Source organism: Lepidochelys kempii, chromosome 28, assembly GCF_965140265.1.
Source record: "Lepidochelys kempii isolate rLepKem1 chromosome 28, rLepKem1.hap2, whole genome shotgun sequence".
Classification (NCBI taxonomy): Eukaryota; Metazoa; Chordata; order Testudines; family Cheloniidae; genus Lepidochelys; species Lepidochelys kempii.
Window position 1 is genome coordinate 133,104 of NC_133283.1, and position 24,130 is coordinate 157,233.

The 24,130-nt window shown below is 63.2% G+C and overlaps 1 protein-coding gene across 1 annotated transcript; it reads left to right on the forward strand.

The window, feature by feature from the left end:
• Nucleotides 1–531: 531 nt before the first annotated feature.
• Nucleotides 532–23,587, forward strand: CHRNE (cholinergic receptor nicotinic epsilon subunit). Its single transcript, XM_073326446.1, is given in 13 exon segments — nt 532–623; nt 1,985–2,120; nt 2,122–2,184; nt 8,569–8,613; nt 9,068–9,177; nt 12,946–13,101; nt 13,222–13,325; nt 13,610–13,810; nt 14,393–14,507; nt 14,790–14,904; nt 21,229–21,430; nt 21,536–21,666; nt 21,919–23,587. Coding segments are annotated over 13 exon segments (1,626 nt in total). The 3' UTR covers nt 22,075–23,587.
• Nucleotides 23,588–24,130: the final 543 nt, after the last annotated feature.

Sequence of the window (24,130 nt, forward strand, 5' to 3'; positions counted from 1 at the left end):
CAGGACTCGATTAATAAAGCAAGGCAAGGTAATTAATGCAAACTGACATGGGATTGTGGCAAACAGAACCTGTCAAGCCATCTGATCTCTTTTTTTTGACGAGAACAGAAGCGGGGGGGTGACAGTGTTGACGTAGTAGACGAGGACTCCGGTGAGGCCTTTGGCTCGGCACCGCCGAACGGTTTGATTGGAACAGGGCCTGTGTTAAACGAACTAAAACCTGGTAACTGATGGGTCTCGACTGTACCTGGCAACGCGGAATCGTCATCGAGCAGCTCGCTTTCCGGTGGTGTCCTGGGCTCAGGGAGCTGTGAAACATAAGAACACCCCAATAAAGATTGCAGGTGACCCCAAAATTGTGGGAAATGAGGAAGAGGCCGTGTCCCCGGTTCAGAGCGATGTGGGTCACAGCCCCATACTGTGGTTTGAATGTCAACGTACACAACAAGGAACGAAGCGCGTCAGCCCTACACAGGGGCCGGGGGAGTCTCTCCGGGGGCGCAGCGGCTCTGAAGCAGATTTGGGGGGCGCATGGTGGGTAATCAGCGGAACGTGAGCTCCCGGCGCGACGCTGTGAGCAAAGGGGCGAATGCGACCCTGGCCTGCGTCAGCGGGAGTCTCGCGTTGGGCAGAGAGGCGACCCGCCGGGGGGCGAGTACATCGGAGAGGGGTCAGAGAAGAGCCGCGAGAAGGATTCAAAACCCTGCCTTCGAGTGAGAGACGCCAGGAGCTCAATTAGCTGCACGGCGCGGCGGCGAAGGGGTGACTGATCCCGGGCTGTGAGGGCCGGCGCGGGGAGCGAATGTTCACAACGGGCTCCTCAGACTGGCCGAGGCAGGTCCCACCCGGGCAAAGGGCCGGGAGTTGGAACCAGGCGAATTCGGGCTGGAAACAAAATGCAAAACGTCTAACGGTGAGGGGGCCCGGTGGGTTAGAGCAGGGGGGCTGGGAGCCAGGACTCCTGGGTTCTCTCCCCGGCTCTGGGAGGGGAGGGGGGCTGGTGGGTTAGAGCAGGGGGGCTGGGAGCCAGGACTCCTGGGTTCTCTCCCCGGCTCTGGGAGGGGAGCGGGGGCTGGTGGGTCAGAGCGGGGGGCCTGGGAGCCAGGACTCCTGGGTTCTCTCCCCGGCTCTGGGAGGGGAGCGGGGGCTGGTGGGTCAGAGCAGGGGGGGCTGGGAGCCAGGACTCCTGGGTTCTCTCCCCGGCTCTGGGAGGGGAGCGGGGGCTGGTGGGTGAGAGCGGGGGGGCTGGGAGCCAGGACTCCTGGGTTCTCTCCCCGGCTCTGGGAGGGGAGTGGGGGCTGGTGGGTCAGAGCAGGGGGGGCTGGGAGCCAGGACTCCTGGGTTCTCTCCCCGGCTCTGGGAGGGGAGTGGGGGCTGGTGGGTCAGAGCAGGGGGGGCTGGGAGCCAGGACTCCTGGGTTCTCTCCCCGGCTCTGGGAGGGGAGCGGGGGCTGGTGGGTGAGAGCGGGGAGGCTGGGAGCCAGGACTCCTGGGTTCTCTCCCCGGCTCTGGGAGGGGAGCGGGGGCTGGTGGGTCAGGCTCTCTCTCTAACACACTCTCTGGCCTGTCAGCCCCTGGGATGTGGGGGGAACAGGTGCAGCGAGGGGGGGGGGAAAGTGACTCGACACCGGTGGACTGGGGGGGGGAGAGATCCAGTGTCTGTCCCACCCCGGAAGCCGGAATCAACCTCAAAATAACTTGCCCCTTTTCCAGCCGCCGCGGCCGGGAGGGGGACTCGGCCGCGATGCGGGACTGGGGGTGCTGCTCCTCGCCCTGCTGTGCGGGGGGGTCAGTGGTAAGTTGGGAGGAGGAAACCTGAGCCCTGACTCTGAGATAGCGCGTATGGGGGGCCGATGGAGCCAGGCCCTGATTCCCCCGAAATGGGGGGTCTGAGCCAGTGGGGCGGGGGGCTGGGGCTGGGGAGAATCGGGAGGGGTTGAACCAGGACTGGGGCGGGGTGGCGGCACAAAGTGGTGGGAGGGCAGAGCTGGGGGGCGGGCTGCTCCCCACACACCCGGGCCTGACCCCTGCCTGCCCCACAAGGGGCCCCGGGGCGGGAACGCGGAGCTGCGGCTCTACGAGAAACTCTTCGCCGACTACGACAAGAACACGCGGCCGGTGAGGCACCCCCGACGACACGGTGGAGGTGCAGATAATGCTGACGCTGACCAACCTCATCTCGCTGGTGAGAGGCCCCTCGCTCCCGCCCCACGGCCCCCGGCCGGCGCCCCACGGCCGGCGCCCCTCGCTCCCCCCCACGGCCGGCGCCCCTCGCTCACGGCCCACGGCCAGCGCCCCTCGTTCCCGCCCCACGGACGGCGCTCCTCGCTCACGGCCCACGGACGGCACCCCTCGCTCCCGCTCCCTGGCCGGTGCCCCTCGCTCCCGCCCCACGGCCAGCGCCCCTCACTCCCGCCCCACGGCCCCCGGCCGGCGCCCCACGGCCGGCGCCCCTCGCTCCCCCCCATGGCCGGCGCTCCTCGCTCACGGCCCACCGGCCAGCGCCCCTCGTTCCCGCCCCACGGCCGGCGCCCCTCGCTCCCCCCCCACGGCCGGCGCTCCTCGCTCATGGCCCACGGCCAGCGCCCCTCGTTCCCGCCCCACGGACGGCGCTCCTCGCTCACGGCCCACGGACGGCACCCCTCGCTCCCGCTCCCTGGCCGGTGCCCCTCGCTCCCGCCCCACGGCCAGCGCCCCTCACTCCCGGCCCCACGGCCCCCGGCCGGCGCCCCACGGCCGGCGCCCCTCGCTCCCCCCCATGGCCGGCGCTCCTCGCTCACGGCCACGGCCAGCGCCCCTCGTTCCCGCCCCACGGACGGCGCTCCTCGCTCACGGCCCACGGACGGCACCCCTCGTTCCCGCTCCCTGGCCGGCGCCCCTCGCTCCCGCCCCACGGCCCCCAGCGGCGCCCCACGGCCGGCGCCCCTCGCTCCCGCCCCACGGCCGGCGCTCCTCGCTCACGGCCCACGGACGGCGCTCCTCGCTCACGGCCCACGGACGGCGCCCCTCGCTCCCGCTCCCTGGCCGGCGCCCCTCACTCCTGCCCCACGGCCCCCGGCCGGCGCCCCACGGCCGGCGCCCCTCGCTCCCCCCCACGGCCGGCGCCCCTCGCTCACGGCCCACGGCCGGCGCCCCTCGCTCCCCCCCACGGCCGGCGCCCCTCACTCACGGCCCACGGCCGGCGCCCCTCGCTCCCCACCACGGCCGGCGCTCCTCGTTCCTGCCCCACGGGACCGGCGCCCCTCGCTCCCCCCCCAACGGCCGGCGCTCCTCGCTCACGGCCCACGGACGGCGGCCCCTCGTTCCCGCCCCACGGACGGCGCTCCTCGCTCACGGCCCACGGACGGCGCTCCTCGCTCCCGCTCCCTGGCCGGTGCCCCTCGCTCCCCCCCACGGCCGGCGCCCTCGCTCCCGCCCCCACGGCCGGCGCCCCTCGCTCCCCCCCACGGCCGGCGCCCCTCGCTCCCGCCCCACGGCCGGCGCCCCTCGCTCCCGCCCCACGGCCCACGGCCGGCGCCCCACGGCCGGCGCCCCTCGCTCCCCCCCACGGGCCGGCGCCCCCTCGCTCACGGCCCACGGCCGGCGCCCCTCGCTCCCGCTCCCTGGCCGGTGCCCCTCACTCCCGCCCCACGGCCCCCGGCCGGTGCCCACGGACGGCGGCCCCTCGCTCCCCCACACGGGACGGCGCCCCTCGCTCCCCCCACGGAGGGGCGCCCCTCGCTCCCGGCTCCCTGGCCGGCGCCCCTCGCTCCCGCTCCCTGGCCGGTGCCCCTCACTCCCGCCCCACGGCCCCCGGCCGGCGCCCCACGGCCGGCGCCCCTCGCTCCCCCCCACGGCCGGCGCCCCTCGCTCCCGCCTCCGTGGCCGGCGCCCCTCGCTCCCCCCCACGGCCGGCGCCCTCACTCCCGCTCCCTGGCCGGAGCCCCTCGCCTCCCGCTCCCTGGCCGGCGCCCCTCACTCCCGCCCCACGGCCGGCCGCCCCTCGCTCCCCCCCACGGCCGGCGCCCCTCGCTCCCCCCCACTACCGGCGCTCCTCGCTCACGGCCCACGGCCCCCGGCCGGCGCCCCAAGGCCAGCGCCCCTCGCTCCCCGCTCCCTGGCCAGCGCCCCTCGCTCCCGCTCCCTGGCCGGCGCCCCTCGCTCCCGCCCCACGGCCCCCAGCCGGCGCCCCAAGGCCAGCGCCCCTCACTCCCGCCCCCACGGCCGGCGCCCCTCGCTCCCCCCCACGGCCGGCGCCCCTCGCTCCCGCCCCACGGCCCACGGCCGGCGCCCCACGGCCGGCGCCCCTCGCTCCCGCTCCCTGGCCGGCGCCCCTCGCTCCCGCTCCCTGGCCGGTGCCCCTCGTTCCCGCCCCACGGCCGGCGCCCCTCGCTCCCGCCCCACGGCCCCCGGGCCGGTGCCCCACGGCAGGCGCCCCTCGCTCCCACCACGGCCGGCGCTCCTCGCTCCCGCCCACGGCGGCGCCCCTCGCTCCCCCCCACGGCCGGCGCTCCTCGCTCACGGCCCACGGACGGCGCCCCTCGTTCCCGCCCCACGGACGGCGCTCCTCGCTCCCGCTCCCTGGCCAGTGACCCTCACTCCCGCCCCACGGCCCCACGGCCGGTGCCCCAAGGCCAGCGCCCCTCGCTCCCGCTCCCTGGCCGGTGCCCCTCGCTCCCGCCCCACGGCCGGCGCCCCTCGCTCCCCGCCCCACGGCCCCCGGCCGGCGCCCACGGCCGGCGCCCCCTCGCTCCCCCCCACGGCCGGCGCTCCTCGCTCACGGCCCACGGACGGCGCTCCTCACTCCCGCTCCCTGGCCAGTGCCCCTCACTCCCGCCCCACGGCCCGCCGGCTGGTGCCCCAAGGCCAGCGCCCCTCGCTCCCGCTCCCTGGCCGGTGCCCCTCGCTCCCGCCCCACGGCCGGCGCCCCTCGTTCCGCCCCACAGCCAGTGCCCCTCGCTCTCGCTCCCGCCGCCCCAGGGCCGGCGGCCCCTCACTCCCCGCCCCACGGCCCCTGGCCGGCGCCCCTCGCTCCCACCCCCCAGCCGGTGCCCCCTCGCTCCCGCCCCGCAGCCCCCGGCCGGTGCCCCTCGCTCCCGCTCCCTGGCCAGCGCCCCTCACTCCCGCCCCGCAGCCCCCCGGCCGGCGCCCTCGCTTCCGCCCCAAGGCCGGCCTGGCTGCACCCCTCGCTCCCCCCCGCCCCACGGCCGGTGCCCCTCGCTCCCGCCCCGCAGCCCCCGGCCGGTGCCCTCGCTCCCCACCCCCCCAGCCAGTGCCCCTCGCTCCCGCTCCCTGGCCAGCGCCCCTCACTCCCGCCCCCGCAGCCCCCGGCCGGCGCCCCCTCGCTTCCGCCCCAAGGCCGGCCAGGCTGCACCCCTCGCTCCCGCCCCACGGCCCGGCGCCCCTCCGCTCCCGCCACACGGCCCCCGGCCGTGCCCCACAGCCAGCGCCCCTCGCTCCCCCCACGGCCGGCGCTCCTCGCTCCCGCCCCACGGCCGGCGCCCCTCGCTCCCGCCCACGGCCGGCGCCCCTCGCTCCCCGCCCCACGGCCGGCGCTCCTCGCTCCCGCTCCCTGGCCGGTGCTCCTCGCTCCCGCCCCACGGGCCCGGCGCCCCTCGCTCCCGCCCCACGGCCCCGGCCGGTGCCCCACAGCCAGCGCCCCTCGCTCCCCCCCACGGCCGGCACCCCTTGCCCCATGACCCCACGGCCGGCGCCCCTCGCTCCCGACCCACGGCCAACCTGGCTGCACCCCTCGCTCCCCGCTCCACGGCCCCACGGCCGGCGCCCCTCGCTCCCGCCCCACGGCCGGCCTGGCTGCACCCCTCGCTCCCGCTCCCTGGCCGGCGCCCCTCGCTCCCGCCCCCATGGCCCCCGGCCGGCGCCCCACGGCCAGCGCCCCTCGCTCCCCCCCCACGGCCGGCCGCTCCTCGCTCCCGGCCCACGGACGGTGCCCCCTCGTTCCCGGCCCCCGGCCAGTGCCCTACGGCCAGCGCCCCCCCTCGCTCCCGCCCCCGGCCAGCGCCCCTCGCTCCCGCCCCCCACGGCCGGCGCCCCTCGCTCCCCCCATACCGGCGCTCCTAGCTCACGGCCCACGGACGGCGCCCCTCGCTCCGCTCCCTGGCCGCACCCCTCACTCCCCGCCCCGCAGCCCCACGGCCGGCGCCCCTCGCTCCTGCTCCCTGGCCGGCGCCCCTCGCTCCCGCCCACGGCCGGCGCCCCCTCGCTCCCGCCCCACGGCCCCCGGCCGGCGCCCCATGGCCGGCGCCCCTCGCTCACGGCCCACGGACGGCGCCCCTCGCTCCCGCTCCCTGGCCGGCGCCCCCTCGCTCCCGCCGCACGGCCGGCGCCCCCTCGCTCCCGCCCCACGGCCCCCGGCCGGTGCCCCCACAGCCAGCGCCCCTCGCTCCCCCCACGGCCGGCGCTCCTCGCTCCCGCCCCACGGACGGCGCCCCTCGCTCCCGCCCCACGGCCCGGCCGGTGCCCCACAGCCAGCGCCCCTCACTCTCCCCCACGGCCGGCGCCCCTCGCTCACGGCCCACGGCCCGCGGCCGGTGCCCCAAGGCCAGCGCCCCTCGCTCCCGCTCCCTGGCCGGTGCCCCTCGCTCCCGCCCCATGGCCGGCGCCCCTCTCGCTCCCGCCCCACGGCCCGGCCGGTGCCCCACGGCCAGCGCCCCTCGCTCCCGCCCCACGGCCGGCGCCCCACTCTGAGATAGCGCGTCCGGCACTCCTCGCTCACGTCCCACGGACGGCGCCCCTCGTTCCCGCCCCACGGACGGCGCTCCTCGCTCCCCGCTCCCTGGCCAGCACCCCTCACTCCCGCCCCGCAGCCCCACGGCCGGCGCTCCTCGCTCCCGCTCCCTGGCCGGCGCCCCTCGCTCCCGCCCCACGGCAGGCGCCCCTCGCTCCCACCCCACGGCCGGTGCCCCACGGCCAGCGCCCCTCGCTCCCCCCACGGCCGGCGCTCCGCGCTCCCGCTCCCTGGCCGGCGCCCCTCGCTCCGCCCCCCACGGCCGGCGCCCCTCGCTCCCGCCCCACGGCCCACGGCCGGCGCCCCACGGCCGGCGCCCCTCGCTCCCCCCCACGGCCGGCGCTCCTCGCTCACGGCCCACGGACGGCGCCCCTCGTTCCCGGCCCCCGGCCAGTGCCCTACGGCCAGCGCCCCTCGCTCCCGCCCCCCCGGCCGGCGCCCCTCGCTCCCGCCCCCCGGCCGGCGCCCCTCGCTCCCGCCCCCCGGCCGGCGCCCCTCACTCCCGCCCCACGGCCCCCCGGCCGGCGCCCCACGGCCAGCGCCCCTCGCTCCCCCCACGGCCGGCGCCCCTCGCTTCCGCCCCACGGCCCCCAGCCGGCGCCCCACGGCCAGCGCCCCTCGCTCCCCCCACGGCCAGCGCCCCTCGCTCACGGCCCACGGACGGCGCTCCGTGCTCCCGCTCCCTGGCCGGCGCCCCTCGCTCCCGCCCCACGGCCCCCGGCCGGCGCCCCACGGCCAGCGCCCCTCGCTCCCCCCCCACGGCCGGCGCTCCTCGCTCCCGCCCCCACGGCCAGCGCCCCTCGCTCCCGCCCCACGGCCAGCGCTCCACGCTCCCGCTCTCCGTGGCCGGCGCCCCTCGCTCCCGCCCCACGGCCCCCGGCCGGTGCCCCACGGCCAGCGCCCCTCGCTCCCCCCACGGCCGGCGCTCCGCGCTCCCGCTCCCTGGCCGGCGCCCCTCGCTCCCGCCCCACGGCCCCCGGCCGGCGCCCCCCGGCCAGCGCCCCTCGCTCCCCCCCCAGGGACGGCGCTCCTCGCTCACGGCCCACGGACGGCGCCCCTCGTTCCCGCCCCCCGGGTCCCGGCCAGTGCCCTACGGCCAGTGCCCCTCGCTCCCGCCCCCACGGCCCACGGCCGGCGCCCCACGGCCAGCGCCCCTCGCTCCCCCCCACGGCCGGCGCTCCTCGCTCCCGCCCCACGGCCAGCGCCCCTCGCTCCCGCCCCACGGCCAGCGCTCCGCGCTCCCGCTCCCTGGCCGGCGCCCCTCGCTCCCGCCCCACGGCCGGCGCCCCTCGCTCCCGCCCCACGGCCAGTGCCCCTCGCTCCCGCCACGGCGCCCCTCACTCCCGCCCCGCAGCCCCCCGGCCGGTGCCCCTCATTCCCGCCCCACGGCCCCACGGCCCCCCAGCCGGCGCCCCTCACTCCCGCCCCACGGCCCCTGGCCGGCGCCCCTCGCTCCCACCCCCCGGCCGGTGCCTCTCGCTCCCGCCCCGCAGCCCCCCGGCCGGTGCCCCTCGCTCCCACCCCCCAGCCAGTGCCCCTCGCTCCCACTCCCTGGCCAGCGCCCCTCACACCCGCCCCGCAGCCCCCCGGCCGGCGCCCCTCGCTCCCACCCCCCAGCCAGTGCCCCTCGCTCCCACTCCCTGGCCAGCGCCCCTCACTCCCGCCCCGCAGCCCCCCGGCCGGCGCCCCTCGCTCCCGCCCCACGGCCGGCGCCCCTCGCTCCCGCCCCCACGGCCGGCCTGGCTGCACCCCTCGCTCCCGCCCCACGGCCGGCCTGGCTGCACCCCTCGCTCCCGCCCTGCAGCCCCCCAAACCACGCTGATGGCCTCCATCCTGTTGCAGAATGAAAAGGAGGAGACTCTGACCACCAATGTCTGGATAAAGATTGTGAGTAACCCCCCCCGCCCCACAGACACGGGGTCTCCTGCCCCACTCAGCCCCCCCCAGACTCCTTGTTGACAAAGGCCCTCAAGTGACCCCAGAGTAGGATCTCACCTGCCCCCCTCCCCCCCATCGCACTGCCGGCCTGAGCCTGAGGAAAGAACCCAGGAGTCCTGGCTCCCAGCTGCTCCCGCTGCACTAATCCCCCGGTTCCAGCGAGTGACCTTGTCCTGCAGGGCCGTGGGGCAGCTGCTATCCCCTGGCCCCCCCAGCTCTTCCAGTGCCCCTCACTCCCGACCCGCAGCCCCTGCTAGTCCAGCCCCACCCCCCCAGCCCTGCCGGTGCCCCTCACTCCCGACCCACAGCCCCTGCCAGCCCAGCTCTGGGCTCCTCGCACACAGCCCTGTGGCTAGGGGTGCAGGGGGTCCCCCAGCCTCACCCCCTGTGTCTCTGCCCCCAGGAATGGGTGGACTATCGGCTGAATTATAGCAACAGTGAATTCAAAGGGATCCGCTCCCTGCGGGTCCCCTCCGACATGGTCTGGCTGCCGGACATCGTCCTGGAGAACAAGTGAGACTGTGGCGGGGGGGGCTAAGGGCCAACGCCCCAGGGTGTGTGGGGGAGGGAGGCTGTGGGGGGAAGCCGGATGACTTACAGGCTCAGGGACCCTGGGAGATTCGGGGTGGGGTGGGTTTCTGGGCTGGCAGGATTTTGACGGTTGCTGGAGTTTGCAGCAGTTGCACGGGGCAGATCTCAGGGGGACATGGGGCAGGGCTGGGGTGATAGTTCTTGGGTTGCGTGGGCCCCGCAGGGTGGGTTTGGGGGGCAGACCTATGTCACCCATCTCCCAGCATCCTCGGGGCTTTTTCCTACCGCTTCCCTCCCAGTAACTGGGGCCGCGACCTGCTTGCTCAGCGCCCCACGGGTTTTCTTCCCACTCGCAAGAGGGACGGGAAATGTCTGCACTTCTTCCTCCGGCAGCTGGTCACGGTCCCAGCCCCAGCTCCCGCCCCCTGTCAGCCAGGCCCGAAGGCCCCAGGAGAATCTGGAGCGAGGGGCTCTGGCTATGTCACGTGTAAACGCTCTCAGGCGTCCAGGCCTAACACCTCCTCGAACCCCGGACAGGGCGTAACTCGGAGAAGCAGCAGTTAATTGCGACCCTCACTGAGCCGAGCAAGTGTCTAGCCACAGTTGCTAACGGGTCGGTGGCTCAGCTCGCCGAGCCTGTGTCTGGCTCCCTGCCTCCAGCCCCCGGCTTCCCCCACTCCCCCATTAACACTCAGCTCCGTGGCTGGGGCCTTGCCCAGGGACAGGGCCAGCCTGGGGCAGGGGCCTCGCGCTGCCCGCTGGGGCGAGGAGACCAGGGCACAGCTCCCCAGAGGACACCAGCTGCAGAGAAGCCCCAGGTCACCACCGGCTCCCGTTGGCGGATTGGGCGCCAGGAGCTTCACCGCCAGCAGATTTTCCTCCAGCCCAGATGGCGGGTGGCTCGTTTGGGTCTGGCCTCGAGATCCCTCCAAGCTGGAGAGGGGCCAGGGGCCAGACCCTGGATCTCCACAGCTCTGGCCTGGCGCCACCGGCCGCTTGGATACCGATTGCTTGTGCCGGCTGCTGCTTTTGTTTGATGCTCTCGCTGCGATTCCCCAAGGAGTTGAGACGAGGCCATTTTCCGGGCGCAGAGAGGTCGGCTTCCGCCCTTTGCAGTGGCTGGTTAGGGTGCCGGTCTCACCGATCACGCACCAGCTTTCTGGTGACCCCACGGCCGACGTGGCCAGATTCCCACGGCTGGTGCCAGGCGAAAAGGATTTGTCATTCTTTCGGTCACAGCTTGTCGAATATCTCGGACAGCTGCTTCCTTGGCCCTCTCACTTTCTTTGTCGCCGCTGCTGGTACGATTCCCATGGCCACACCGAAAATCAAGCAGAATCGTCTCTGCAAATGGCTCGTGCGCCGTGGACATGTTCCCGTCTCTCTTTGCTGCTGTGTTGTGGGAGATACCTGTTCCGTAGCTGTCCCATGGCTGAGGATTGAAGCAACGCAGATGTCTTCAACCCCACTTCCCTGCAGCCACACCCGTGGAATTCATGGCATCTCACGGGCGGCATCGTCAAATTCATTTGGATTCCCTCCCCTTCATCAGCTGGGCTCTGCAGTGGGCTGCTTCATCGTACACGACACCAGCCCTGTCTTGGCCCAGAGCATGGGGGGTAACTCGAAAAAGAGTGGTGCAAAAAGCAGAAACTCAGTCAAATTACGAAGGATGAATATTTAAAAAAAAACAAAAACCATAAACAGGTAGGGACAAAATTAGAAAGGCCAAGGCACAAAACAAGATTCAACTAGCTGGGCGAAAAGGGGTAAGAAGAACACATTTTACAACTACGTTACAAGCAAGAGGACTTCCTGCCCTCAGGACGGGAGAATCCCAGGCACCGCTACAGACTAGGGACCGAATGGCTCGGCAGCAGTTCTGTGGAAAAGGACCTAGGGGTGACAGTGGACGAGAAGCTGGATATGAGTCAGCAGTGTGCCCTTGTTGCCAAGAAGGCCAACGGCATTTTGGGATGTATAAGTAGGGGCATTGCCAGCAGATCGAGGGACGTGATCGTTCCCCTCTATTCGGCACTGGTGAGGCCTCACCTGGAGTGCTGTGTCCAGTTTTGGGCCCCCACTACAGAAGGGATGTGGACAAATGGGAGAGTCTCCAGCGGAGGGCAACAAAAAGGATTCGGGGGCACACATGACTTACGAGGAGAGGCTGAGGGAACTGGGATCGTTTAGCCTGCAGAAGAGAAGTGTGAGGGGGGATTTGATAGCAGCCTTCAACTACCTGAGGGGGGTCCCAAAGAGGATGGAGCTCGGCTGGTCTCAGTGGTGGCCGATGACAGAACGAGGAGCAATGGTCTCAAGTTGCAGTGGGGGAGGTTTAGGTTGGATATTAGGAAACACTATTTCACGAGAAGGGTGGTGAAGCACTGGAATGCGTTACCTGGGGAGGTGGTGGAATCTCCTTCCTTAGAGGTTTTTAAGGCCCGGCTTGACAAAGCCCTGGCTGGGATGATTTAGTTGGGGTTGGACTAGGTGACCTCCTGAGGTCCCTTCCAACCCTGATCTTCTATGATTCTATGAAGACCAAGGACAGGGTACGCCCATTACTCACTGAGGAGGGAAAGACAATAACAAAAAACCGCAGCAGCGGCCGATGTGTTAAATGCCCTTTTTTTGTTTCAGTTTTCACCGAAAAGTTAGTGGTGACCAGACGACTAACACCGCGAACGTCCGTGTAAACGGGGTAGGATCTCAGGCTAAAATAAGGAAAGAACTACGCAGGCAAGTTAGATGCCTCCAAGTTGGCAGAGTCTGATGGAACACGTGCCGGAGTACTCGAGAAACGGGCTGAAGAGGTCTGAGCCGTCGATGCACTCTTTCAGTACACGTGGCGGCGGGCGCACAAGCGCCTGGGAAACTGGTCCCAGAGAGTACTCATCAGCGGCTCGCAGTCAAGCCGGAAGAACCCAACAAGCAGGGTCCCCCCCGCTGGAATCTGGCCTGAGTCTGGTTCTATTCAGTGATTTCCGTAACGGCATAGAGAGCACACTTGCAACGTTTGCGGACGGTACCAAGCAGGGAGGGTGATAAATTGTTCTCCTCATCCACTGAGGACAGGAGAAGAAGCAAGGGGCTTAAACTGCAGCAGGGCCGTCCAGGTTGGACGTTAGGAAAAAGTCCCGTGCAGGGTGGTTAAAGGCTGCAACAAACGAGCCAGGGAGGTTGCGGCGTCTCCATCACTGGACGTTTTTAAGAACAGGTTGGACGAACACCTGTCGGGGATGGTCTAGAAGAGAATACTTTGTCCTGCCTCGGCGTAGGAGGCTGGACTAGATGGATTATTCGGCTGGTTGTCCCCCTCCCTGGCGTTCCCACCCCTTTTTGGTCTGTCCCTGCTTTAGTGGCTCAGCCTCACATGGGGTGGGTCGTGCATCCCAGTCCACCCCTGTCCGGGTGTCCCAAAAGCCGGCCGGATCACAGAAAAGTCTTTCCGGGGACCCCCCTGCAGCTGGATTCTCCACTGAGATGAAGGCGGCCACTGGGACCCAGAGCTGCTCCTTCACTCTCACAGGCTTCAGGCCACAGGGCAGGTTCGGGGGGTGCCGATCTTTTGGGGTGCACAGGCTTTGGTGTGTCAATATACGAGGGTGTCTCGTGGGCACCCAGGGATGCTGGTGGTTTTGTTTTTGGGGCACAGAGATGTTGTTTTCCGGGCTGCGTGGGGAGTGTCTGGGCTGCAGGGATTGGGGGGGGCCCTTGCTGACGCTCCCTTTTGCTTCTCCCCCCCAGCATCGACGGGCAGTTTGAGATCGCCTACTACGCAAACGTGCTGGTGTACCCCGGGGGGGCCATGTACTGGCTGCCCCCCGCCATCTACCGCAGCACCTGTGCCATTGAAGTCACCTACTTCCCCTTCGACTGGCAGAACTGCTCCCTCGTCTTCCAGTGAGTGAGATACGGCCACCTCTGGGGCGGGGTGCCTGGTTATCCAGGGACCCCTCGCCCAGTGCCAGGGCTGACCCTAAGGAGAGGGTGCTCCCTGCTGACTCCCCCATGTGCCCCCAGGTCCCAGACGTACAGCGCTAACGAGGTTGAACTGCAGCTCTCAATCAATGAGAAGACAGCCCGCCCCTTTGACGAGATCGATATAGACCCTGCCGCCTTCACAGGTATGGGGGGGCCTGGGACAGGGGATGTCTGCCAGGCTTGCCCCCCAGACCAGATCCCCCAGGGGGCAGAGGATGTCTGCCACAGCCCCCTAGCAGGTCCACTCCAGGGGGGAGGTGGTGTCTGCCAGGGTCCCCCAGTGGATCTCCCCCAAGGGGCGGGTGGTGTCTGCCACAGGTCCCCCAGAGGCAAATGTCTGCCGGGTCCCCCCCAGTGGGGGTCTTCCCAAAAGAGCAGGGGGTGCCCCCCAGAGAACCGCCTGCCTCCCACGCCTGTCGCCCTGCAGAGAATGGGGAGTGGGCCATCCGGCACCGGCCAGCCTGGAAGGTACTGCACCCAGAGCTGGGCCGGGAGGCGCTCGGCTTCCAGGAGATCCGCTTCTCGCTCATCATCCAGCGCAAGCCCCTCTTCTACATCATCAACATCATCGTCCCCTGCGTGCTCATCTCCTCCCTCGTCGTCCTGGTCTACTTCCTGCCCGCCCAAGGTGAGCCCGGCCACGGGGGAACGCCACCCTGCCGGCCACGGGAAACGCCCTGTCGGCCACGGGGACGCCCTGCCGGCTACGGAAACCCCTGCTGGCCACGGGGACCCCACCTGAAACCCCACCCAGCCACGGGGATGCCCTGTCGGCCACGGGGATGCCCTGTCGGCCACGGGAATGCCCTGTCAGCCACGGGGACGCCCTGTCGGCCACAGGAAACCCCGCCCGGCCATGAGGATACCCTGCCAATCACGGAAAACCACGCCTGGGCACGCCTTACCAGCCACAGAGGCGCCCAGCCCAGCCTAGAAGATGCCTAGCCAGCCATGGGAAACCACGCCCGGCCACAGGGATGCCCAGCCGACCACGGGGAAACCCTGCCCGGCCCTACCACACCCACGTGGGGGACAGGTTTGCTGGCACTAAGAGCAAAGGATAGGGGCATGAACCCCAATCTCTCCTGGCTGTCCCCCTCTGGGGGGCCCCAGGCTAGAAAGCCCCAGGCCCTGGGCAGGAGAGGGCAGAGCAGGATGTTGGAGGAAAGCCAAACGGCCCCATGTCACCCCTGTTCTCTGCCCCTGGCAGCCGGCGGCCAGAAATGCACCCTCTCCATCTCAGTGCTGCTGGCTCAGACTGTCTTCCTCTTCCTCATCGCCCAAAAAGTCCCAGAGACCTCGCTCAGCGTCCCCCTCATTGGCAAGTGAGTGACACCCCCCATCCCATTTCTCTGGGAACCAGGACTCCTGGGTTCTCTCCCCGGCTCTGGGAGGTCAGTGGGGTCTGGTTAGAGCAGGGGGGGCTGGGAGCCAGGGCTCCTGGGTTCTCTCCCCAGCTCTGGGAAGGGAGTGGGGGCTGGTGGGTTAGAGCAGGGGGGCTGGGAGCCAGGACTCCTGGGTTCTCTCCCCGGCTCTGGGAAGGGAGTGGTGGCTGGTGGGTTGGCAGCAGGCTGGGAGCCAGGACTCCTGAGATCTCTCCCCGGCAGGTACCTGATGTTCGTCATGGGAGTGGCGACGCTGATCGTGATGAACTGTGTCATTGTGCTGAACGTTTCCCTGCGAACGCCGAACACCCACTGCATGTCTGAGCAACTCAAACATGTGAGGGTCGGGGGCAGAGGACAGTGGGGAGATGAGGGGGATCTGGGGAGGGAAGTGCCAGGGGGCTGGGGGTGGAGGGAGTGATCTGGAGATCTGGGGATCAGTGTCTGGGGGTATGGGGGGCACCAGCCTTGGAGGGGAATTGGAGAACCAAAAACCAACCAAAGGGGGAATAGGAGTTGGGGAGTGGACTGACTGGCTGGGTAATTGGGGGCTCAGGGCAGGGAAGAAAGGGTCCAAGGGCTGAGCCTGGACCCTTAGGTCCAGTATTTTAGATGTCTGTATACTAATGCGAGAAGTATGGGGAATAAGCGGGAAGAACTCAAAATGCTGGTAAATAAACACAACTATGAGATAGCTGGCATCACGGAGATTCGGTGGGATAGTACGCATAACCGAAATATTGGTAGAGAAGGGTACAGCTTGCTCAGGAAGGACGGGCGGGGGAAAAGGGAGGAGGTTTTGTCTTATATATTAAAAATGGATAGACTTGGACTGAGGTTGAGATAGAAATAGGAGACAGACTTGTTGAAAGTCTCTGGATAAGGATAAAAGAGGTAAAAACCACGGGTGATGTCATGGTCGGGGTCTACTACAGACCACCTAACCCGGAAGAAGAGGTGAATCAGGCTTTTTTTAAACAACAAACAAAATCCTCCAAAGCCCAGGACTTGGTGGTGATGGGGGACTTCAACTCCCCAGACGTCTCTTGGGAAAATAACCCAGAAGGGCACAGATTATCCTGCAAGTTCTTGGAATGTGTTGGAGACCATTTTTTATTTCAGAAGGGGGAGAAAGCTACCAGGGGAAGGCTGTTCTAGATTTGATTTTGACAAATGGGGAGAAACTGGTTGAGAATTTGAAAGTGGAAGGCAGCCTGGGTGGAAGTGATCATGAAATGAGAGAGTTCACGATTCTAGGGAATGGTAGGAGGGAGAACAGCACAATAAAGACAATGGATTTCAAGAAGGCAGACTTTAGCAACTCAGGGTTTTGGTAGGTCAGATCCCATGGGAAGCGAGTCTAAGGGGAAAAACAATTGAAGACAGTTGGCAGTTTTTCAGAGAGACATTACTAAGGGCACAAGAGCAAACTGCGTAGGAAAGACGGGAAGTATGGCAAGAGACCAGCCTGGCTTACCCAGGAGACCTTCAATGATCTGAAACTCAAAAAAGAGTCCTACAAAAAGTGGAAACTCGGTCAAATTACAAAGGATGAATACAAACAATACATACAAGTATGTAGGGACAAAATTAGAAAGGCCAAGGCACAAAATGAGATCAAACGAGCTAGGGACATAGAAGGAAACAAGAAAACTTTCTACAAATACATGAGCAGCAAGAGGAAGAGACCAAGGACAGGGTAAGCCCGTTACTCAATGAGGGGGGAAAAGACAATAACAGAAAAGGTGGAAATGGCAGAGGTGCTAAATGACTTGTTTCGGTTTTCACCAAGAAAGTTGGTGGCGATTGGACATCTAACGTAGTGAATGCCGGTGAAAATGAGGTAGGATCAGAGTCTAAAATAGGGAAAGAACAAGTCAAAAATTACTTAAGACAAGTTAGATGTCTTCAAATCACCAGGGCCTCATGAAATGCGTCCTAGAATACTCAAGGAGCTGACTGAGGAGATATCTGAGCCATTAGCGATTATCTTTGAAAAGTCATGGAAGACGGGAGACATTCCAGAAGACTGGAAAAGGGCAAATATAGTACCCATTTATAAAAAGGGAAATAAGCACAACCTGGGGAATTACAGACAACTTAACTTCTGTACCCGGAAAGATAATTGAGCAAATAATTAACCAATCAATTTGCAAACACCTAACATAAGAATGGCCCTACTGGGTCAGACCAAGGGTCCATCTAGCCCAGTGTCCTGTCTTCCAACAGTGGCCAGTGCCAGGTGCCCCAGAGGGAATGAACAGAACAGGTAATCATCCAGTGATCCGTCCCCTGTCACCCATTCCCAGCTTCTGGCAAACAGGGGCTAGGGACACCATCCCCGCCCACCCTGGCTAATAGCCATTGATGGACCTGTCCTCCAGGAACTTATCTAGTTCTTTTTTGAACCCTGTTATGGTCTTAGCCTTCACCACATCCTCTGGCAAGGAGTTCCACAGGTTGACTGTGCGTTGTGTGAAGAAATACTTCCTTTTGTTTGTTTTAAACCTGCTGCCTATTAATTTCATTTGGTGCCCCCAGTTCTTGTGTTATGAGAAGTAGTAAGCAACACTTCCTTATCTACTTTCGCCACACCAGTCATGATTTTATAGACCTCAATCATATCTCCCCTTAGCCGTCTCTTTTCCAAGCTGAAAAGTCCCAGTTTTATTAATCTTTCCTCATACAGAAGCTGATCCATCCCCCTATTAACTTTTGTTGCCCTTTTCTGAACCTTTTCCAATTCCAACTGATCTTTTTGGTGATGGGGCGACCACATCTGCACACAGTATTCAAGAGGTGGGCGTACCATGGATTTATAGAGAGGCAACATGATATTTTCTGTCCTATTACCTAACTCTTTCTTAATTATTCCCAGTATTCTGTTCGCTTTTTTGACGGCCGCTGCACGTTGAGTGGATGTTTTCAGAGAACTATCACAATGACCCCAAGATCTCTCTCTTGAGTGGTAACAGCTAATTTAGACCCCATCATTGTATATGTATAGTTGGGATTATGTTTTCCAGTGTGCATCACTTTGCATTTATCAACATTAAATTTCATCGGCCATTTTGTTGCCGTCACCCAGTTTTGAGAGATCTTTTTGTAGCTCTTTGCAGTCTGCCTGGGACTTAACTATCCTGAGTAGTTTTGTATCATCTGCAAATTTTGCCACCTCACTGTTGACCCCTTTTTCCAGATCATCTATGAATATGTTGAATAGGACTGGTCCCAGAACAGACCTCTGTGGGACACCACTATTTACCTCTCTCCATTCTGAAAACTGACCATTTATACCTACCCTTTGTTTCCTGTCTTTTACCCAGTTACCGATCCATGAGAGGACCTTCCCTCTTATCCTGTGGCAGCTCACTTTGCGTAAGAGCCTTTGGTGAGGGAACTTATCAAAGGCTTTCTGAAAATCTAAGTACACTGTATCCACTGGATCTCCTTTGTCTGTGTGCTTGTTGACACCCCTCAAAGAATTCTAGTAGATTGGTGAGGCATGATTTCCCTTTACAAAAACCATGTTGACTCTTCCTCAACAAATTATATTAATCTATATGTCTGACAATATGTTCTTTATTATAGTTTCAAGCAGTTTGCCCGGTACTGAAGTCAGGCTTAACGGCCTGTAATTGCCGGGATCGCCTCTGGAGCCCTTTTAAAAAATTGGCGTCACAGTAGCTCCCCTCCAGTCATTTGGTCCAGAAGCTGATTTAAATGACAGGTTACGGACGACAGTTAGTAGTTCTGCAATTTCACATTTGAGTTCCTTCCAAACTCTTGGGTGAATCCCATCTCATCCTGGTGACTTAATTTATCCGTTTTTTTCCAAAACCTCCTCTAATGATCATAGAATCATAGAATATCAGGGTTGGAAGGGACCCCAGAAGGTCATCTAGTCCAACCCCCTGCTCAAAGCAGGACCAATTCCCAGTTAAATCATCCCAGCCAGGGCTTTGTCAAGCCTGACCTTAAAAACCTCTAAGGAAGGAGATTCTACCACCTCCCTAGGTAACGCATTCCAGTGTTTCACCACCCTCTTAGTGAAAAAGTTTTTCCTAATATCCAATCTAAACCTCCCCCAGATACCTCAATCTGGGACAGTTCCTCAGATTTGTCACCTAAAAAGAATGGCTCGGATTTGGGAATCTTCCTCACATCCTCAGCCGTGAAGACGGATGTAAAGAATTCATTTATTTCTCCACAATGGTCTTATTACTCCACAATTGTCCTTGAGTGCTCCTTTAGCACCTCGATCATCCAGTGGCCCAACTGGTTGTTTAGCAGATTTCCTGCTTCTGATATACTTACGAAAAAAAATGTTGATATTACTTTTAGAGTCTTTGGCTAACTGTTCCTCAAATTCTTTTTTGGCCTTCCTAATGGTATTTTTACACTTCATTTTCCAGTGTTTATGCTCCTTTCCTCACTAGGATTTAACTTACACTTTTTAAAGGATGCCTTTTTGCCTCTCACTGCTTCTTTTACTTTGTTGTTTAGCCACGGTGGCTCTTTTTTGGTTCTCTTACTATGTTTTTTAATCTGGGGTATACATTTAAGTTGAGCCTCTATTATGGGGTCTTTAAAAGGTTTCCAGGCAGCTTGCAGAGATTTCACTTTGGGCACTGTACCCTTTCATTTCTGTTTAACTAACTTCCTCATTTTTGTGTATTTCCCCTTTCTGAAATTAAATGCTACAGTGCTGGGCCGCTGTGGTGTTTTTCCTGCCACAGGGATATTAAATTTAATTATATTATGGTCACTATTACCAAGCGGTCTAGCTAGATTCACCTCTTGGACCAGACCCTGTGCTCCACTTAGGACTAAATCAAGAATTGCCTCTCCTCTGGTGGGTTCCAGGACCAGCTGCTCCAAGAAGCAGCCATTTAAGGTGTCAAGAAATTTTATCTCTGCAGCCCGTCCTGAGGTGACATGTACCCAGTCAATACGGAGACAGCTGAAATCCCCTATTATTATTATTGAGTTTTTTTATTTTAATAGCCTCTCTAATCTCCCTGAGCATTTCACAGTCACTATCACCGTCCTGGTCAGGTGGTCGGTAATATATCCCTTCCGCTATATTCTTATTATTAGAGCACGGAATTACTAGCCATACAGATTCTACGGTACAATTTGATTCATTTACGATTTTTAATTCATTTGACTCTATGCTTTCTTTCACATATAATGCCACTCCCCCACCAGTACGACCTGTTCTGTCCTTCTGATATGTTTTGTACCCTGGTATTACTGTATCCCATTGATTATCCTCATTCCACCAAGTTTCTGTGATGCCTGTTATTTCAATATCCTCATTTAATACTAGGCGCTCTAGTTCATCCATTTTATTATTTAGACTTCTAGCATTGGTATATAAGCACTTTAAAAACTTGTCTCCGTTTAGCTGTCTGCTGTTACATGATGTAATTGAATGGGACAGATAATAACCTAGAAGCTGATAAGGTGATAACAGTCAGCATGGATTTGTCAAGAACAAATCGTGTCAAACCAACCTGATAGCTTTCTTTGACAGGGTAACAAGCCTTGTGGATAGTGGGGAAGCGGTAGATGTGGTCTATCTTGACTTTAGTAAGGTTTTTGATACTGTCTCGCTTGACCTTCTCATAAATAACCTAGATGGAGGGTGCAAAACTGGTTGGAAAACCGTTCCCAGAGAGTAGTTCTCCGTGGTTCGCAGTCAGGCTGGAAGGGCACGAGAGGGGTCCCACATGGATCGGTTCTGTTCAATAATAGCATAGAGAGGACACTGATAAAGTTTGCAGATGACACCAAGCTGGGAGGGGTTGCGAGTGCTTTGGAGGATAGGATTAAAATTCAAAATGATCTGGAAAAACTGGAGAAATGGTCTGAAGTAAATAGGATGAAATTCAATCAGGACAAATGCAAATTACTCCACTTAGGGAGGAACAAACAAAAATAAGAGAAATGACGGCCTAGGAAGGAGTACTGGGGAAAGGGATCTGGGGCTCACAGTGGACCACAAGCTAAATATGAGTCAACAGGGTGACGCTGTCGCAAAACAAGCCAACATCGTTCTGGGCTGTATTAGCAGGAGCACTGTAAGCAACACCCAAGAAGTAATTCTTCTGCTCTGCTCCCGGCTGATTAGGCCTCAGCTGGAGGAGTGTATCCAGTTCTGGGCGCCACGTTTCAGGAAAGAGGTGGACAAGTTGGAGAGAGTCCAGAGAAGAGCAACACAAATGATGAAAGGTCTAGAAAACATGAGCGATGAGGGAAGATTGAAAAACTTGGGTTTGTTTAGTCTGGAGAAGAGAAGCCTGAGAGGGGACATGAGAACAGTTTTCAAGCGCATAAAAGGTTGTTACAAGGAGGGAGAAGAATTGTTCTTCTTAACCTCTGAGGCTAGGACAAGAAGCAGTGGGCTTAAATTGCAGCGAGGACGGTTTAGGTTGGACATTAGAAAAACTTCCTACCTGTCGGGGTGGTGAAGCCCTGGAATAAATTGCCCAGGGCGGTTGTGGGATCTCCATCATGGGGGATTTGTAAGAGCAGGTTGGACAAACCCGTCAGGGATGGGCTAGAGAATCCTTAGTCCGGCCACGAGTGCAGGGGACGGGATGAGAGACCTCTCGAGGCCCCTTCCAGTTCTATGACTCTATGATGTGCCCCCCAGGTGTTCCTAGAGGTGCTGCCACGGTACCTGGGCTCGGCCCTGGAACCCATGGGGGACCCCTGGGCCGCGCCCCCGGCCCGGCGGCGCAGCTCCTTCGCCATCATGCTCAAAGCGGAGGAGTACATCCTCAAGAAGCCGCGCAGCGAGATCCTCTTTGAGCGGCAGGGCCAGCGGCATGGCCTCACCAGGCCCCCCGCCTGTGGTGAGAGACCCTCCTCCCCCACACCCCACTGCCAGGGAAACGCAGGTTAGTTCAGGAGCTGGGACTCCTGGGTCCCTGACTCTGCCCTGCCCCCTCTCTCTGCAGATGGGGTGGATGTGGGTGTCACCAGCACCTTGTACAAGAACCTGGCCAACGCGGCCCCCGAGATCCGGGCGTGCGTGGAGGCCTGCACCTTCATCACAGAGACCACAAGGGAGCAGAATGCCAGCAGTGCCGTGAGTCCCACATCGAGCTGCCCCACACCAGCCTGCCCCAGCACCCTGCGGGAGGATTGGGGCCAGCGCCCCCTACAGGGGAAAATCCCTGGGTCCTATCTCCTATTCTGACTCTTAATCTAATCCACCTGCCCCCACTCCTCTCCCAGAGCCGGGGAGAGAACCCAGGAGTCCTGGCTCCCGCCCCCGCCCTCCCCGTGCTCTAATCACAGGGGACCCAGGCATCCTGACGCCCCTCTCTCTGCCGCGCAGGCGATGGAGAACTGGGTGCTGATCGGGAAGGTGATTGACAAGCTCTGCTTCTGTGCTGCCATCCTGCTCTTCACCATCGGCACCCTCAGCATTTTCCTCATGGGACATTTCAACCAGGTGCCCGACGACCCCTTCCCCCTGCAGCCGGACCCATAGCTGGGACCCCGCCCTGCCCTCCCCCTGGCTGACAGGGGTATCAACACACAATGAGGTAGCCAGGCGGACAAGTGTGATCTCTGGATGGGAGCCCTCCTCACCCCACTCCCTGCAGCACGGCACCAGGGCCAGCCCTGATCCCGCAGCCTAGGAGCCTTGGCCCAGGGCCAGCCACAGCCTGGGGAAGTCACTAGACTTTTACCCACAATCCCCTAGTCCCAAGCAGCTGCAGGCCCCCCTACAGGGCTGGGCTCAGCAATGCTGCTGGTATTGGGGAGGGACGCCCCACCCCCAGACATGGACGTATCTCAGCACCGGGCGAGGGATCCCTGTATCAACCCCACCCCAGACACAGCCGCATCACGTGAGGGATCCACGTGAACAGCCCCCACACCCCACCCCCGAGGCAGCTGCATCTCAGCCCCCATGACTCTCCCCTCCAGACCAGCGAGGAGATTCTGGGGACTTACAGCTCTTTGGAAGAAGCTCTAGTCCAAACATGTGGGGTCTGGACCTTGTCACAGCACCCGCTGGGCTAGTGTAGATGGGCCCTGTGGCTCCCAACTCCAGACCAGGCTGCCCCACACCTGGTCCCACCTCACCTTCCCAGCCTTGCTGATTGTGGCTGGTGCCCTGGGTGGGGGAGATGAATGTGATCACACACCAGCTCGAAGTTAGCGGCTCCGGGCCAGGGGTTAACCTGCGTGCCGCCTAGGGTCACCAGCAGTCTACGGTTTGGTGCCAACCACCTGGTGTCCGTCCCCACCACCTCCCTCCAGCACCTCTCTGAGCCTGGGGTTGCTGCCCTCACCCGCCTGGCCCTGGCTCACAACGGTTCACAGAGCTGATTCCCGGGGGCGGCTGCGGACCCTGCCTGAGCGGGCCTGCGAGTGGCTGACCAGGCTGCGGGACAACGCCCTGGAGGAGCTGCTGCGGCTGTCGTGGAACCGGCTCCGCACCCTGCCCAGCGGCTTCTTCCCACGACTGCGGGCTGGCCTATCCCTGACAACCGCTTCAGCGTCTCCACACAAGAGCAGGGGCTGGATGGGCTGCCCACTGAGAACGAGCCCCTGAGGTAGTCACACTCGGTTCATTTATTCCCTGTCTTCCTGCGCTGCTTGACAGGGACTCGTTTCTCCGGCAAGGTGGCCATCAGCCAGCCCCATAGCACGCTGCCCAAGGGGTAAAAGCCCCCATGGGGCACAGCCTACCAGCACAGGGCGAGGCGGTGGGGACCTGAGCCCTGCACGTTTCGTTAAAGAAAAGCAGAAGCTGGCAGAGGTAAATACAGAGCGTGCTCTGGTAGTCCGGTCCCCGCTGGCACCATGGCTGTCTGAGGTTGCTCGGTCCTGGCCTGAGTGGGCCAGCAATTTCCCTTCCCTTCTGTCCACTCCAGCCAATAAAGTCATGCCTTGTAACCCAGCGGGCACTTTCAGGCTTGCTTTTCTGATTGATATGCAGGGCAGTGACCGACCTGACAAGGGATTGCTGGGCAGTGGGTGCAAAGGGGTAACAAGTTGCTGGAGACATGAGGTGTCTCTCTCTCCTAACTCCTTGGGGCTGTGTGGCTGGGTCCTTAAAGGGCTGTGTGAACCCGACCCACATCCATGGAGGAGCTGGCGAGAACCGAACAGACACCTCCCAAGAAGAAATCCCGCCATCAGGCGGAAGATGTGAACTCAGCAGGGGGCTCCGATGGGAGGCTAGGGTACAGCCGGCCTTGGGAGAGGGACAGGCACTCACCCGGGACAGAGAGAGAGAGCCAAGATGGCATGGCCAAGGCGCACTGTGTCTGACGCTGTGCTTCTCTACACTAACGTCAGGCCTCCAGGGCGCTAATAAACCCTGCTCTGCTCTGGAAAGGCGGCCGGGCGTCACTGCAGACAGCGGCTGGGCACCCGGGTCCCTGCAGAGCGGACAAGGCTCTCACGGGGCAGAGCTCGCCAGGTGAAGCAGGCTGGAGCCCCGAGGCAGAGCTGACCCGTAGGCCTTGGGAGTCTGACACACTGAAGGGGTTCCTCCCAGGACCTGTTTAAAAGCTGGGGCGTAGCTCAGA